This window comes from Macaca fascicularis, chromosome 7 (assembly GCF_037993035.2).
Source record: "Macaca fascicularis isolate 582-1 chromosome 7, T2T-MFA8v1.1".
NCBI lineage: Eukaryota > Metazoa > Chordata > Mammalia > Primates > Cercopithecidae > Macaca > Macaca fascicularis.
In genome coordinates this window covers 59,743,485-59,761,901 of record NC_088381.1, presented here as the reverse complement: position 1 = coordinate 59,761,901, position 18,417 = coordinate 59,743,485, and the positions used below count along the sequence as shown (strand labels likewise).

Sequence of the window (18,417 nt, the reverse complement as noted above, 5' to 3'; positions counted from 1 at the left end):
ACTCTAGTAGATGTTTTATTAAGGGTGACCTTCGTCCGGAAAGGAGACCACCCCCATTAAATTACAGAGGAATTTGAATATCCAGCATTGGAATATAGGCCAGGATGACAGAATGCTGTAGTATTTCCTTATTTTTAATTCTGATTATACAATATTGTTTTGTATTTTAAAAGTAAGAACATCTACTTATGTATAGGTTAACCTAGACAAGATTTTATTAAAATGCTCTCTTTGAAAAAAATTAGGTACAGAAATGATTTCTTGAAAATCTATTCCTTTTATTGATTTTATTAATGTTGCATAGAAATATAAAGTTTCACACACCATACTTTTGCTAATAAATGTAAATAAGAACAAATTACTTTTGAACAATTAAAATAATGAAATATTGATGATTTTCAATAAAGTAGTTTTGGAATAATTCTGAAGCCATAAAAGACTAAAATTCACTTTATGCTAAAATAAATAATATTCTCCCATAATGCAATTATTTAATTTTTTTTAAAAAAAGAAACCACCCAATAAGAGTTTAATTCATTAGGAAATTTTTAGCATTTCTCAATGCAATAGAGTGTTTCTACTATACTTCCTGGCATCATTCCTTTCCTTAGCACTTATCTTCACACTGGAAGAGGTGAACCAGGTGATTATGCCCCCTGTAGGGGCTGGTTCTGCCTCTGAACAGTGACTTGGCATGACAATTAGGTTCAAAATTACCTACATTTACCCTACAGATTTCTTCAGAGCTGTCAGTCTTCCTGAAACTTCCTAAAACTACCCTAGCAAATACTTTTTCCTTTCTGCAATACTCTTACTCAAACCACTGTATTTATCCCATTCCAAGCTTTCCATTCTCTGTTAACAATTTCTCAGGTGCTCATGAAGTTTTAAAGGACAAGACTCCTCTCAGAAGCACATACTACTCAGAAGCTCAAAGCAAATTAGGTTAGTTTACAATCCTTGCTACAGGCCAGAAAATGAGGATTGAGTAAGTGATTTTCCTCATTTGAAAAGGAGAAAACAAGTACAAAAAGAGATTGAGTGATTTTTTTTAACAATCCTCTACACTTATACTTGTACTTTAAGGACTAAAATGTACCATATAGTCTGATGCTCAAAACAAACTCTTTTTGAGAACAGACATCATTTTACAAATAAAGATACTGAGGCTCAGAGATATGAGTCACTGTCTAAGGTAATAAAAATAGAAATCTATATTATTAGAACTTAAACTCAGGCTCATCCCTGTAATACCAGTGCTTTGGGAAGCCAAGGCGGGATTCAAGAGCAGCCTGGATAATATATTGAACAGCCTGGCCAATATAGCAAGAACCTGTCTCTACAAAGTATATTTTTTAAAAAATAGCCAGATGTGGTGGCACACCCTTGTAGTCCCAGCTACTTGGGAGGCTGAGGTAGGAGGATCACTTGAGCTCAGGAGGCTGAGGCTGCAGTAAGCAGTGATCACATCACTGGACTCCAGCATGGGTGACAGTGAGACCTTGTCTCTAAAAATAATGATAATTAGTTAGAACTTGAACTCAAGTCCTTTGATTCCCAGCACACAGAGCCTTTCCTTGCCACACCACAGTGCCTCTTGCTAACCTGAACATGGTGAGGAGCAGTGCAGCAGTCTATACCACCAACCAAAACTTGACTCAGTAGATGCTATGCAGATGCACAAAGTCTGAGTAAAATGAATCCTATTATCTTGGAAGAGGAATCCATGTATCATTTTCAATGTCGTTCTAGATAATCTTGATGTGCTTGATAAATGACAACTGGTATGTGAATAACCATACAATTGCCATAATTATAAACAGAATTACAAATGATAATAGACTGGGGACAAGCTACTAAGCAGTATGTTGAATATTAAAAGAGTTCACATGGGAATGTATATTATTGAACCTTCTGAAATGCATATTAAAGAACAATCTTGATTAAAATATCAATACAAAATGGTTTTAAGATTCTGAGTTTTTATAATACATTTTCCAATTTTCTTGTTTAAAAATATAAAAAATGATTTATTATATCATTTTTTTTCACTCCAAAAATTGAGTTTTCTCTTGGAAAAACAATTACTTGCTAGTAGCTTCCTTTTAAGCATATTTTGGTTATTAGAAGGCCTTCACTGCAGGAGAAATCTTGCGAAAGAATTTATGACCTTGGGAACTGGCATTTTCAAAAATATAACCTGGAGGAGACGAGTAACTCGCTGGACAAATTTCCTGTTTTTTCGGTGTTTACAGAGTAGATGGTCACATCATCAAATGGAACAGAACTCTTAAAAGCAATATTTAAAGGTTTGCAACTCTGTTGGAATCAATTTGTGTGGCACATAGTGAGATCTGAAAGTGCTCAAACCATCAAATTTTCCAGATGGGTTGGGAATCTGCTCCTGCTTCTTAATAAGTCCTTGACGACAATTTTCCCATGCTGGAAAAACTTCCTTCATGGTGCTTTTTCCTTGGAAAGGAAAATTATTACTTCTTCTATGAGAAACTGGCCTGATGGGAACTACACGATTGGCCTGATATGGAACATAGTTAAGATGGCTTGTGATGTTTAATAGCATGCTACCTGTAGGAGTACTCTGGTACTTTCTTGACCTCAGGTGGTGGGATTTCCCATGGTTGAAAACATTCATGGAATTCAGTGCTTCCTTCAAACCGATCATTCTGGGTCACTCTGGTGTGTACAGGTCTGCAAATTTTTGCAGTTTCACCAATAAGACCCTGAAAGTCATACTGGTGAGTTGTGAGATCCTCAAAGCGTTGGTCAGTTGGTTTGCAAACTTCTTTTGGCCTTTCAAACTTGAGTTCAAGCTGATGAGGTATATAATCAAGGCGATGACTTGTAATGCCATTAAAAGGGGCTGTAGAACGTCTGACCACAGAGGAGGTTTTAAAGATTTGCCTAGGCTTTATCTCCTGAGGAACAAAGTCATCCTGAAATGTAGTTTAATTTCCAAATTTCACAGTAGGGGGGTGGAAAGTTTGTTCTGGCTTATAAAGTTCACTTTTATGAAGGTCATAAGCTCTATAATCATCTTGAAAATTAAAACAAAGTAAAAACATTTTTAAATGCTGAAGAAAACAACCATCTTCTAAAAATCATAACTGATTTCTCTCATTGCCAAACATCTTTCCATTTCCTTTAGAAATCTAAACAATAGTATCAGAATACAGTTTCTCTGATTCCTTTCAGATTTGTTCTTTTTCTTCATTTCCACCTTCCTCTACCCATCTCCTCACTTTAATAGACATAACTTTCCACTTTCAGATTCATCTGATTACATAACAAAGGAAAAGCATATCTGAGCCTGATTGTGGATAGTTCTTGAAAGCCAAAAGGACTGTGTTGTAGGTGAGGACAGAGTTTAGGAGATTAAGGTTGTATTCCTAGGAAGTGGTTGGGATTTTAAGTACAACTCACAAAATGCTAAAGTATGTCTAAAATCCAGGGCTTGAAATAAAATCAAGTGCCCTCATGTGTGGACAAAAGTAATACAGACATTACTCCTTGCTTTGGAGAGACTCATCAAAGGAGAGAAAATTTTAATTCTGGTATACTCTAGGAAGCTACAGAAAGAAGTCCTTGAGCAAAGATACAGGGTAACTTGTGCTATCCCAGAAAGATCTCTGGCTTCAACTTTCCCTCATGAAATGGACTTTAAGGCATTCCCAAAAGATAGAGGGCCATCTAGAGGCCAGAGGCCTTAACTGAATGCCTTCAAAGGTGTTTGAAATTGTAGAATTTGAAGTGACCATCAGAGCAAAGATCTGGGGTTTGGAAGTTAAATAACCTTAAGCCTACTTCCTGCAGTTTACCTAGACTGTGGAGCATTTTCGTTCACTCTGGTGTCTACAGAGTGATGACTTGTAATACCATTACAAGTTGGTAATGGTACACTTCACTAAAACTGAAATGTTTATATTTCAACTAAGGATTATTTGTGTTTTCTATTTCTAGATGAGGACGATAATAAGCTAGGAAATACCATAAAAGTGACTTCACCTCAAAATATGTATTTCTAAATACCAAAAATTAATTTATAAAAGATATAAATTTATTATACAAGATAACATACTAAAATCAGAACTAAAGTCTAAGCAGTATTTACAGGAAAGGTCAAACCTTGAAAACTTATTATGTGGATATCTTCTTCAAAGAGATAAAATGTTTATCCATTTCTGCCAAAATGGCCAACTTTTGGACTAAATGATCAAGTTACTGATGTTTGGATGAGAGAGGGCACCTGACTCAAGAATAGGTGACCTTCAGGCCAGCAGAGACCTTGAAGACAAACTGACAGAAAAGATAAGCTAGATCAAGCATTCTTATTCCTGTAAACCCAAAATTGAAAATAATGAGTGAGATAGAAATGGGAGAATTGAAAAGGATGCCAGGAGGTAGTGCTGAAGAGCCATGGAAAGCTGAAGTTACATTCAAAACAGACCTGTAAAGAAATAGAAATGATAACTAGGCAGAGGCGGCCAGTTAGCAAAGTGGCAATCAGAGCAGATGAGTGAAGGGAAGTGAAGGTGCTGTGAGAGAAATCATGTAGCTCACTGTGGAGATGAAGGGAAAAGCTCTTCCTTGAAGCTCCCTGGCACCTGAGAGGTTTTCATTTTCAGTTCACCTGAAGCTTTACCAGAGTCTTTTTTTCTTGAGGTACCATGAGGGAATCTCTCTTCTTTGCAAACTAAAGTATAAAAGTATAACACCATTTTTCACTAGCTAAAAGAAATCACAGATGTTATTAAAGATCTACAGTTCCACACAATCATATAGGGAGAATTCTTGCTACCACACAAGAGAAAAAAGAATTTCATTGTAAGAGAATAAACAGAAGACAATATTTTCCCTCACCAAACCAGCTTTGGTTTTCAAAATGGAAGCAAGAATTTGGACACTGAGAGATGGATGTAATAGCGTACAATAGTACGAATGTCAGTTCTAGCTAATTGCAGAAAATTGATTTTCTCCCCATAAATATGCCTATGCTCATATACCTGGAATACTTATTATCTGTTCTGGAATATTTATTGACAACATTCTAGCAATACCTTTAAAACAGCATAATCTTTATCATGTGTTTTTAGTGTTTCGTGATACTTAAAGAAAAAACAAACATTTAGTAATTTGCTGTTTAATTTCCAAATATTTGGGGATTTTTCTACATTTTTTCTATTATTGATGTCTAATTTAATTCTGTTATGATCAAAAACACACATTGCATGATTTCAATTCTTTTATATTTGTTAAGGTTTGTTTTATGACTCCAAATATAGTTTATCTGGATGAAGCTTTCATGTGCACTTGAAAAGAATGTGTATTCTGTTATTGTTGGCAGAAGTGTCAATTTGGACAAATTGTTGATAGTGTTGTTCAGGTCTTTATATTCTTACTTATTACCTGTCTATGTTCTACAGATTACTTAAAGAGAGTGTTGAAGTGTCCAACTACAAATGCATATTTTTACATTTCTTATGTTAGTAATATAAGTTTTTGCTGCTTTGTATATTTGAAGCTCAGAATCTTGTGTTTGGGAAGTAGAAGGTGGGTGTGTGGTGGTTTCTCTGTTGTCCCAGTCCAGCTTCAGTCTTAGGCAGGCCCTGTGCCCCTGGGTCTCAGAAGCAGGGCTCTCTCAGTGTACCTGCCCCTTCACTAAATGTAGTAGGTCTCTAATTGTTGGTCCCAAGACCGTTTCCTGTTCTTTCTTCATTTTCAAGGTTCAGTTTTATTTTGCTCCTTGTTGTTGTTTTTCTTTATCTTTCAGCAAGTTGCAATACATCTTCACCTATTCATTGTGGCTGTCACAGTGATGCCTCTCCTGCAGTGGATTTTTTATATTATTATTATTATACTTTAAGTTCTAGGGTACATGTGCATAACGTGCAGGTTTGTTACATATGTACACCCGTGCCATGTTGGTGTGCTGCACCCATCAACTCGTCATTTACATCAGGTATAACTCCCAATGCAATCCCTCCCCCCACCCCTCTCCCCGTGACAGGCCCCGGTGTGTGATGTTCCCCTTCCTAAGTCCAAGTGATCTCATTGTTCAGTTCCCACCTATGAGTGAGAACATGCGGTGTTTGGTTTTCCGTTCTTGCGATAGTTTGCTGAGAATGATGGTTTCCAGCTGCATCTATGTCCCTACAAAGGACACAAACTCATCCTTTTTGATGGCTGCATAGTATTCCATGGTGTATATGTGCCACATTTTCTTAATCCAGTCTGTCACTGATGGATATTTGGGTTGATTCCAAGTCTTTGCTATTGTGAATAGTGCCGCAATAAACATACGTGTGCATGTGTCTTTATAGCAGCATGATTTATCATCCTTTGGGAATATACCCAGTAATGGGATGGCTGGGTCATATGGTACTTCTAGTTCTAGATCCTTGAGGAATCGCCATACTGTTTTCCATTATGGTTGAACTAGTTTACAATCCCACCAACAGTGTAAAAGTGTTCCTATTTCTCCACATCCTCTCCAGCATCTGTTGTTTCCTGACTTTTTAATGATTGCCATTCTAACTGGTGTGAGATGGTATCTCATTGTAGTTTTGATTTGCATTTCTCTGATGGCCAGTGATGATGAGCATTTTTTCATGTGTCTGTTGGCTATATGAATGTCTTCTTTTGAGAAATGTCTATTCATATCCTTTGCCCACTTTTTGATGGGGTTGTTTGTTTTTTTCTTGTAAATTTGTTTGGGTTCTTTGTAGGTTCTGGATATTAGCCCTTTGTCAGATAAGTAGATTGCAAAAATTTTCTCCCATTCTGTAGGTTGCCTGTTCACTCTGATGGTAGATTCTTTTGCTGTGCAGAAGCTCTTTAGTTTAATTAGATCCCATTTGTCAATTTTGGCTTTTGTTGCCGTTGCTTTTGGTGTTTTAGACGTGAAGTCCTTGCCCATGCCTATGTCCTGAATGGTATTACCTAGGTTTTCTTCTAGGGTTTTTATGGTATTAGGTCTAACATTTAAGTCTCTAGTCCATCTTGAATTAATTTTCGTATAAGGAGTAAGGAAAGGATCCAGTTTCAGCTTTCTACTTATGGCTAGCCAATTTTCCCAGCACCATTTATTAAATAGGGAATCCTTTCCCCATTTCTTGTTTTTCTCAGGTTTATCAAAGATCAGATGGCTGTAGATGTGTGGTATTATTTCTGAGGACTCTGTTCTGTTCCATTGGTCTATATCTCTGTTTTGGTACCAGTACCATGCTGTTTTGGTTACTGTAGCCTTGTAGTATAGTTTGAAATCAGGGAGCGTGATGCCTCCAGCTTTGTTCTTTTGACTTAGGATTGTCTTGGAGATGCGGGCTCTTTTTTGTTCCATATGAACTTTAAAGCAGTTTTTTCCAATTCTGTGAAGAAACTCATTGGTAGCTTGATGGGGATGGCATTGAATCTATAAATTACTTTGGGCAGTATGGCCATTTTCATGATATTGATTCTTCCTATCCATGAGTATGGTATGTTCTTTCATTTGTTTGTGTCCTCTTTTATTTCACTGAGCAGTCGTTTGTAGTTCTCCTTGAAGAGGTCCTTTACATTCCTTGTAAGTTGGATTCCTAGGTATTTTATTCTCTTTGAAGCAATTGTGAATGGAAGTTCATTCCTGATTTGGCTCTCTGTTTGTCTGTTACTGGTGTATAAGAATGCTTGTGATTTTTGCACATTAATTTTGTATCCTGAGACTTTGCTGAAGTTGCTTATCAGCTTAAGGAGATTTTGGGCTGAGACGATGGGGTTTTCTAAATATACAATCATGTCATCTGCAAAGAGGGACAATTTGACTTCTTTTCCTAACTGAATATGCTTTATTTCTTTCTCTTGCCTGATTGCCCTAGCCAGAACGTCCAACACTATGTTGAATAGGAGTGGTGAGAGAGGGCATCCCTGTCTTGTGCCAGTTTTCAAAGGGAATTTTTCCAGTTTTTGCCCATTCAGTATGATATTGGCTGTGGGTTTGTCATAAATAGCTCTTATGATTTTGAGATATGTTCCATCAATACCGAATTTATTGAGTGTTTTTAGCATGAAGGGCTGTTGAATTTTGTCAAAGGCCTTTTCTGCATCTATTGAGATAATCATGTGGTTTTTGTCTTTGGTTCTGTTTATATGCTGGATTACGTTTATTGATTTGCGTATGTTGAACCAGCCTTGCATCCCAGGGATGGAGCCCACTTGATCATGGTGGATAAGCTTTTTGATGTGCTTCTGGATCCGGTTTGCCAGTATTTTATTGAGGATTTTTGCATCAATGTTCATCAGGGATATTGGTCTAAAGTTCTCTTTTTTTGTTGTGTCTCTGCCAGGCTTTGGTATCAGGATGATGTTGGCCTCATAAAATGAATTAGGGAGGATTTCCTCTTTTTCTATTGATTGGAATAGTTTCAGAAGGAATGGTACCAGCTCCTCCTTGTACCTCTGGTAGAATTCAGCTGTGAATCCATCTGGTCCTGGACTTTTTTTGGTTGGTAGGCTATTAATTATTGCCTCAATTTCAGAGCCTGCTATTGGTCTATTCAGGGATTCAGCTTCTTCCTGGTTTAGTCTTGGAAGAGTGTAAGTGTCCAGGAAACTATCCATTTCTTCTAGATTTTCTAGTTTATTTGCGTAGAGGTGTTTATAGTATTCTCTGATGGTAGTTTGTATTTCTGTGGGGTCTGTGGTGATATCCCCTTTATCATTTTTTATTGCATCTATTTGATTCTTCTCTCTTTTCTTCTTTGTTAGTCTTGCTAGCGGTCTATCAATTTTGTTGATCTTTTCAAAAAACCAACTCCTGGATTCATTGATTTTTTGGAGGGTTTTTTGTGTCTCTGTCTCCTTCAGTTCTGCTCTGATCTTAGTTATTTCTTGCCTTCTGCTAGCTTTCGAATGTGTTTGTTCTTGCTTCTCTAGTTCTTTTAATTGTTATGTTAGAGTGTCAATTTTAGATCTTTCCTGCTTTCTCTTGAGGGCATTTAGTGCTATAAATTTCCCTCTACACACTGTTTTAAATGTGTCCCAGAGATTCTGGTATGTTGTATCTTTGTTCTCATTGGTTTCAAAGAACATCTTTATTTCTGCCTTCATTTCGTTGTGTACCCAGTAGTCATTCAGGAGCAGGTTATTCAGTTTCCATGTAGTTGAGCAGTTTTGATTGAGTTTCTTAGTCCTGAGTTCTAGTTTGATTGCACTGTGGTCTGAGAGACAGTTTGTTATAATTTCTGTTCTTGTACATTTGCTGAGGAGTGCTTTACTTCCAATTATGTGGTCAATTTTGGAATAAGTGTGATGTGGTGCTGAGAAGAATGTATATTCTGCTGATTTGGGGTGGAGAGTTCTGTAGATATCTATTAGGTCTGCTTGCTGCAGAGATGAGTTCAATTCCTGGATATCCTTGTTAACTTTCTGTCTCATTGATCTGTCTAATGTTGACAGTGGGGTGTTGAAATCTCCCATTATTATTGTATGGGAGTCTAAGTCTCTTTGTAAGTCTCTAAGGACTTGCTTTATGAATCTGGGTGCTCCTGTATTGGGTGCACATATATTTAGGATAGTTAGCTCTTCCTGTTGAATTGATCCCTTTACCATTATATAATGGCCTTCTTTGTCTCTTTTGATCTTTGATGGTTTAAAGTCTGTTTTATCAGAGACTAGTATTGCAACTCCTGCTTTTTTTTTGTTCTCCATTTGCTTGGTAGATCTTCCTCCATCCCTTTATTTTGAGCCTATGTATGTCTCTGCATGTGAGATGGGTCTCCTGAATACAGCAGACTGATGGGTCTTGACTCTTTATCCAGTTTGCCAGTCTGTGTCTTTTAATTGGAGCATTTAGTCCATTTACATTTAATGTTAATATTGTTATGTGTGAACTTGATCCTGCCATTATGATATTAACTGGTTATTTTGCTCGTTAGTTGATGCAGTTTCTTCCTAGCCTCGATGGTCTTTACATTTTGGCATGTTTTTGCAATGGCTGGTACCGGTTGTTCCTTTCCATGTTTAGTGCTTCCTTCAGGGTCTCTTGTAAGGCAGGTCTGGTGGTGACAAAATCTCTAAGCATTTGCTTATCTGTAAAGGATTTTATTTCTCCTTCACTTAGGAAACTTAGTTTGGCTGGATATGAAATTCTGGGTTGAAAATTCTTTTCTTTAAGAATGTTGAATATTGGCCCCCACTCTCTTCTGGCTTGGAGAGTTTCTGCCAAGAGATCTGCTGTTGGTCTGATGGGCTTCCCTTTGTGGGTAACCCAACCTTTCTCTCTGCCTGCCCTTAAGATTTTTTCCTTCATTTCAACTTTGGTGAATCTGGCAATTAAGTTGCTCTTCTCGAGGAATATCTTTGTGGCGTTCTCTGTATTTCTGACTTTGAACGTTGGCCTGCCCTACTAGGTTGGGGAAGTTCTCCTGGATGATATCCTGAAGAGTGTTTTCCAACTTGGTTCCATTTTCCCCCTCACTTTCAGGCACCCAAATCAGACGTAGATTTGGTCTTTTTACATAATCCTATATTTCTTGCAGGCTTTGTTCATTTCTTTTTCTTCTTTTTTCTTTAGACTTCTCTTCTCGCTTCATTTCATTCATTTGATACTCAATCGCTGATACTCTTTCTTCCAGTTGATCGAGTCGGTTACTGAAGCTTGTGCATTTGTCACGTATTTCTCGTGTCATGGTTTTCATCTCTGTCCGTTCGTTTATGGCCCTCTCTGCATTAATTATTCTGGTTATCAATTCTTCCACTCTTTTTTCACGCTTTTTAGTTTCTTTGCACTGGGTACGTAATTCCTCCTTTAGCTCTGAGAAGTTTGATGGACTGAAGTCTTCTTCTCTCATCTCGTCAGTCATTCTCCATCCAGCTTTGATCCGTTGCTGGCGATTAGCTGTGTTCCTTTGCAGGGGGAGATGCGCTCTTATTTTTTGAATTTCCAGCTTTTCTGCCCTGCTTTTTCCCCATCTTTGTGGTTTTATCTGCCTCTGGTCTTTGATGATGGTGACATACTGATGGGGTTTTGGTGTGGGTGTCCTTCCTGTTTGTTAGTTTTCCTTCTAACAGTCAGGACTCTCAGCTGTAGGTCTGTTGGAGATTGCTTGAGGTCCACTCCAGACCTTGTTTGCCTGGGTGTCAGCAGCAGAGGCTGCAGAAGATAGAATACTGCTGAACAGTGAGTGTACCTGATTCTTGCTTTGGAAGCTTCCTCTCGGGGGTGTACTCCACTGTGTGAGGTGTGGGGTGTTGGTCTGCCCCTAGTGGAGGATGTCTCCCAGTTAGGCTACTCAGGGGTCAGGGACCCACTTGAGCAGGCAGTCTGTCCCTTCTCAGATCTCACCCTCCGTGTTGGGAGATCCATCGCTCTCTTCAAAGCTGTCAGAGTTGCTTGCATCTGCAGAGGTTTCTGCTGCTTTTTGTTGTTGTAGTCGTTGTTGTTGTTGTTGTTTAGTTGTGCCCTGTCCCCAGAGGTGGAGTCTACAGAGACTGGCAGGCCTCCTTGAGCTGCTGTGAGCTCCACCCATTTCGATCTTCCCAGGTCTTTGTTTACCTACTTAAGCCTCAGCAATGGCAGGCGCCCCTCCCCCAGCCTCGCTGCTGCCTTGTGGTTAGATCGCCGACTGCTGTGCTAGCAATGAGGAAGGCTCTGTGGGCGTGGGACCCTCCCGGCCAGGTGTAGGATATAATCTCCTGGTGTGCCCGTTTGCTTAAAGTGCAGTATTGGGGTGGGAGTTACCCGATTTTCCAGGTGTTGTGTGTCTCTGTTCCCCTGGCTAGGAAAAGGGATTCCCTTCCCCCTTGCGCTTCCCAGGTGAGGCGATGCCTCACCCTGCTTCAGCTCTTGCTGGTCGGGCTACAACAGCTGACCAGCACCGATTGTCCGGCACTCCCCAGTGAGATGAACCCAGTACCTCAGTTGATAATGCAGAAATCACCTGTCTTCTTTGTCGCTCATGCTAGGAGCTGGAGACTGGAGCTGTTCCTATTTGGCCATCTTGCTCCGCTCCCCCGCCTGCAGTGGATATTATTAATCCATTTTTGTTCTGTAGGTTACAGGCATCCAAATGGAGCTTCCTGCTTTTTTTTTTTTTTTTTGTCTTTGCAACAACAACCATTCTTCTTTCTTTCTTTTTTTTTTTTTTTTTTTTGAGACGGAGTCTTGCTCTGTCGCCCAGGCTGGGGTGCAGTGGCCGGATCTCAGCTCACTGCAAGCCCCACCTCCCGGGTTTATGCCATTCTCCTGCCTCAGCCTCCTGAGTAGCTGGGACTACAGGCGCCCGCCACCTCGCCCGGCTAGTTTTTTGTATTTTTTAGTAGAGATGGGGTTTCACCGTGTTAGCCAGGATGGTCTCGATCTCCTGACCTCGTGATCCACCCGTCTTGGCCTCCCAAAGTGCTGGGATTACAGGCTTGAGCCACCGCGCCCGGCCTAAGCCTGCACTATGAAGGAAATTTTCTGTGGTCTCCAGCCTTTCTCCCAATCTTCTGATGATCACACAGTGAACTCCATAGGGAACAGTCTACGAGTAGTTTTGAACTCCCCCTTTAGTGTCTGAAGTTCTCAGAGCTTCTATGCTCTCACAGTAGCTCACACTCAAGTCTTTAGCAAATAATATGTAAATTATTTGATACACTTGTGTAACAGCTCGTCTTCATTCCATGCCCAGCTTTGGGTGAAACAGTGCTTGTCTCCTGTCTCAACTGGGTGGAAGTTTTTTTTCATTAAATGTCAGGCTAATTGGTTAACGTGTGATCTCAGCTTTCTAAAGGATTCATACACATTTATGATTTTGTAGATTAGCTGCCTTTTTCTTATTCTTATGTTGGGAATATAATCTTTCTGGCCTTCTGCATCTTACACAGAATCTGAAAATTCTGGATTTCTTTAAGGCGAGGTTTAAAATTACACCTTGAATTCTACAAATTCAATTTCCTTTACAGATATAGGGCTATTTTGACTTTTTATTTCTTCTTGAGTTACTTTTGTTAAATTGTATTTTTCAAAAAATTTATCCATTTTATGTAACTTGTAACTTATTGGCATTTTTTAAAAATATCTTTTAATGTGTGAAAAATCAATCTTTGAGTTTTAATCACAATATTTTGTTCATTTACACTTAATGTAATGATCTAGCTGGGCTTAAGTTGACTGTATTGCTATTTGCTTTTGATTTTTCCCTCCTTTGTTCCAATAACCCTTATTTCCTGCCTTCTTTTGTATTAATAAATGGCATTTGTATTATTCCACTTTACTATTAGAATTTTTTCTATATTTTAAAAATAAAAAATGAATGTTTGACTTATTTTGAGATTTTTCTGGCTCAAACGTAAATGGATATTTTTGCCATTTCTAGCATGGAAGAACCTGTAAGCAATTTAATTCTATTTAAATCCTCTTGCCTTTTGTACTACTGTTCTAACATACTTTACTTCTATATTTGTGTAAAAACATAATATAGTAATTTTAAGTTGTCAATATTATTTTATATTTACCCACATATTTACCCTTTATGTGTGCTTCATCCCTTCCTGCATTTCATGCTTCTCTCTGGAATAAGTTTCCTTTTAACTGAAGAATGTCCTTTAATACTTTCTGTAGTAGGTATCTCAGCTTTTTCTTTTTTTGTCTGAAAACATTTTTACTTGGCTTTAACTTTTCAAGGCTATTTTTACTAGATACACAATTCTCAGGTTTGCTGGCTTTAAAATTCTAGACCCTTCTCACACCTTCAGCACTTTTAAAGTGTCATATCATTGTCATTTAACTTCCATAGTTTGTGTTGAAAAGTCATGTATCATTCTGTTTAAAAGTCAGATATAACTTTTTCTTTTTGTAGATAATGAATAGTTTTTCACTTGCTACTTTTAAGAATTTATCTTTACTTGGTTTTCAGAAGTTTGACAATAGTTGTCTAGGATGGTTTTCTATGTGTTTATTTTGGAGTTTGCTGAGCTTCCTGAATCTGTGGGCTGATTCTTTCAATTTTGGAAAAGTCTTGACCATTATCTCTTCAAATATCTCCTGATTCTTCATAGGCCTCATAACATTTTACTATGTGCTGGATGTTGTGTATAAGAGAATCATAAAAACTAAAATCAATGTTATTTTCAACAGGAGACAGTTTACTCTTTCCTATGTTAGAATATGGGGGAGATCACCTCATTCTTACCAGAATCTGAGCTAGATCAGTGCTCAATGGCACCTTCAGTTAAACATAGTCTTACTCGAGTTTCAAATGTCTCAAGAGCAAGACTCAAGGTGTGTTTGTAGTAAGGCCCTCATTCTAGTGGAGCTTTGTCTCCTAAGCATTTACTCCCAAAAAAGACTGTGGGATATTCCTCTGGAATTTTTCTGGCCCAGTCTCCCAGCACACCATGCCCCCTCCCCTACAAACTCTCAGTGAATGTCTCACATTGAAAACCAGCCATGTATCTGGGGCTCTTCTAGATTTCAATTAGTCCTATCAGCCCAAATTCAAGTGTTCCACTGCTTTCTTTTTCCTCTACTAGAGTTTATCTGCTTATGCCAAGCTCAATCCTCAGCACAAGCCTAGGACTTGACAAGTGTTCCCAGAGAAGTAAATGGCTGGCCATATCGACTCACTGAGGAAGGGCTCCTAGCTCTCTGAAATTTTTGTATTTTGCTTCTACAGCTGTCTGATGTCCTTCCAAGAAGATTTTTAAAAATCTATACTTATGTCAAGTCCCCTCAGCCTGGCACTCAAGGTTCTTCCCAAACTGATCTCAATCTACTTTCATGGAATTACACCCCAATCTCTCATCCCTGAAAATTTCTGGTCCTCACTATGTCTACTGAATAACTGTTTTATTTTTCTGATTCTATGCTTTTTTACTCATTTCGTACTAGTTTTCAGAATATCCCTCCTCTTTCTACATCTCAATACTGACTAGTGTCTGATGCATTCCCAGGCTGGCCTGAAGTGATAACTTACCAAGTATAAATTCTTGAAGCACTGTTTGCTCCACTATTTTTGTAGTAAATAATGTCTTCCCCTGAGGATATCTCATTTTGGTGTCTAGTATGGCAATTTCATTTTTCATGCTATTGCTTTTTAAATTCTCAATTATAAAGTTTCTTTTTAGATAGTCAATTTTATTTTTAAATAAACACTGTATATATTTAAAATGTACTTGGTCTTTAACGTGTATACACACACAGTAAAATGATTACTAAAGTGAGAAACATATTCATCTCCTCACAGTAACCTGTGTGTGTGCATGCATGTGCGTGTGTGAGTGTGTGTGGTGTGAGCACCTGAAATCTATTCTCAGCAAATTTCCAGTATATAGTACAGTATTATTAATTATAGTCATGATGCTGTACATTAGATCTCTAGATTTACTCATCCTATACAACTTCAACTTTATACCTCTTGCCCAATATATCCCCATTTCCCCCAGTTCCCTGCCCCTGGTAACCATCATTCTATCTTCTGCTTCTACGTATTCAACTCTTTCAGATTTACACATTATTATGCATATTATTACTTAATATATAATAGAATATATGTGTACTATATATATGTTCATACAAATATTTACACATCACATTTATTCATTCATTGATGCACATTTAGGTTGTTTCTTATCTATATTTTTGTGAATAATGCTACAATAAATAAAAGTGAAGATATTTCTTCAAAATACTCATTTCATTTCCTTTGGATATATACCAGAGAAGTTGCTGGATCACATGAAAATTCCATGTTTAATTTTTTGAGAAAACTTCATATTGTTTTCCATATAGCTATACCAATTTACATTCAAACCAACAGAGTACTAGGATTGCTTTTTCTCCACATCCTCACCAACACTTGCTGTCTTTTATCTTCTTTATAACAGACATCCTAACAGGTGTGAGATGATATCTCATTGTGGTTTTCATTTGCATTTATCTGGTGATTGGTTGAGTATCTTTTCATATATCTATTGGCCATGTGTATGTCTTCTTTGGAAAAAATGTTTATTCAGGTACTTTGGTCAATTTTTAATCCCCCCCTCCCTTTTTTTGCTATTGTCTATGTTCCTTATTTTTTAAAATATTAACCCCTTATGTGATACATGGTTTGCTTATATTTTCTGCCAATTCATAAGTTCCAATTTTCTTTTGTTGATTGTTTCCTTGCTGTACAGACACTTTTTAGTTTGGATGAACCCATCTGTCTATTTTTACTTTTGTTACCTGTGTTTTGGGAGTCATATCCAAAAAACCACTGGCAAGGTCAAAGTCAAGGACATTTTCCATGGTTTCTTCTAGGAATTTTATGGTTTCAGGTCTTGTGTTTAAGACTTCAATTCACTTTGAATTGATTTTTGTTTATGGAATAAGGCTCCAATTTCATTCCTTCACATGCGGATACTCAGTTTTCCCCATACCATTTATTTCATTTATTTGAATTTCAGATTCAAGGATTATATGTGAAGATTTATCACTTGGGTATATTACGTGATGCTGAGGTTTAGGCTTTTAATGATTCCATCATCCGATTAGTGAACACAGTACCAAACAGGTAGTTGTTCAACCTTTGCATGCTCCCCTCCCTCTCTCCTTTTGGAATCTCCAGTGTTTATTGTTTCCATCTTTGTGTCCATGTATACCTAATGTTTAGCTCCCACTTATAAGTGTGAACATTCAGTATTTGGTTTTCTGTTTCTGTGTTAAATTGCTTAGAATAATGACCTCCAGTTGTATCCTTGTTCTTGAAAATAACATGGTTTTATTTACTGTGGCTGCACAGTATTCCATTGTGTATATATACTGCATTTTCTTTATATGATTCACCATTGATGGGCACCTGTGTTGATTCCATGTCTTTGCTATTGTGAAAAGTGCTACAATGAACATACAAGTGCAGACAGAATGATTTATTTTTCGTTGGTTATATACCCAGTAATGAGATTGTTTGGTTGAATGGTAATTCTACCTTTAGTTCTTTGAGTAATCTCCAAACTGCTTTCCAAAGGGGCTGGACTAATTTGTATTCCCACCAACAGTACATAAGTGTTCCGTTTTCTTTGGAACCTCACCAGCATCTTTTTTTTTTTTTTTTTTTTTTTTTTTTTACTTTTTAAATAATTGCCATTCTGACTGGTATGAGATAGTATCTCATTGTGGTTTTCATTTACATCTCTCTCATGATAAGTGATGTTGAAAATATTTTCACGTGTTTGTTGGTTACTTGTACGTTTTCTTTCAAGAACTGTCTTCTCACGTCCTTTGCCCATCTTTTAATGTTATCTTTTCTTGTTGATTTATTTAACTTAGTTATAGATTCTGGATATTAGTCCTTTGTTGGATGCATAGTTTGTGAATATTTTCTATTATGTAACTTGTTTGTAACTTTGTTGGTAGTTTTTCTTCCTGTGCAGAAACTCTCTAGTTTAAGACCCATGTGTCAATTTTTATTGCATTTGCTTTTGAGCACTTAAAATATAAATTCTTTGCCTAAGGCAATATCTAGAAGAGTATTTCCTAGGTTTTCTTTTAGGATTTTTAGAGTTTGGGGTCTTACATTTAAGCCTTTACTCCATCTTGAGTTAATTTTGGTACACAGTGAAAGGTAGGAGTCCAGTTTCATCCTTCTGCATATGGTTAGCCAGTTTTTCCAGCATCATTTATGGAATACGGAGTCCTTTCCCTATTGTTTATTTTTGCCAATTTTGTTGACGATCAGGTGGTTGTAGGTGTCTGGCTTAATTTCAGGGGTCTCCATTCTGTTCCATTGGTCTATGTGTCTATGTTTGTACCAGTACCATGCTGTTTTGGTTAGTGTAGCTTTATAATACAGTTTGAAGTTGGGAGATGTAACGCCTCTGGCTTTATTCTTTTTGTTTAGGATTGCCTTGGCTATTCAGGCTCTTTTGGGGTTCCATACAAATTTTAGAATAGTTTTTCTCTAATTCTGCCAAAAAAAAAAAAAAAATATATATATATATATATATATATATATATATATATATATATATATAGGTAATTTGTAGATTGTTTTGTGTAGCATGACATTTTAAAGATATTGAATCTTCCTATCCATGATCATAGAATGCTTTTCCATTTGTATAGTTTATGATTTCCTTCTCCTTACAGAGATCATTCACCTCCTTCATTAGATGTATGCCCAGGTACTGTGAGTGTGTGTGGCTATTGTAAACGGGATTATGTTCTTGATTTGATTCCCAGCTTGAAGATTACTGGTGTATAGAGGTGTTACTGATTTTTGTGCATTGATTTTTTTATCCTGAGACTTTGCTGAATTCATTTATTAGGTCTAAGCGTCTTTTGGTAGAATCTTTAGGGCTTCCCAGGTATAAATTACATTGTCAGTGAAGAGACATAATTTCCAACACTAGCATTCCCAACACTGTTAAATATGAGTGATAAGAGTGGGCATCCTTGTCTTA

The 18,417-nt window shown here is 37.4% G+C and overlaps 1 protein-coding gene across 1 annotated transcript in view; it reads right to left on the bottom strand.

Moving 5' to 3' along the window:
- Window positions 1-2,001: 2,001 nt before the first annotated feature.
- The window catches only part of LOC107126553 (stabilizer of axonemal microtubules 2), a 29,443-nt gene continuing 13,027 nt past the window's right edge, over window positions 2,002-18,417 (bottom strand). Inside the window, 4 exon segments of the mRNA XM_065548293.2 lie at window positions 2,002-2,250; window positions 2,252-2,317; window positions 2,319-2,594; window positions 2,596-3,055. Coding sequence (XP_065404365.1) covers window positions 2,124-2,250; window positions 2,252-2,317; window positions 2,319-2,594; window positions 2,596-3,055 — 929 coding nt within the window. The 3' untranslated portion in view covers window positions 2,002-2,123.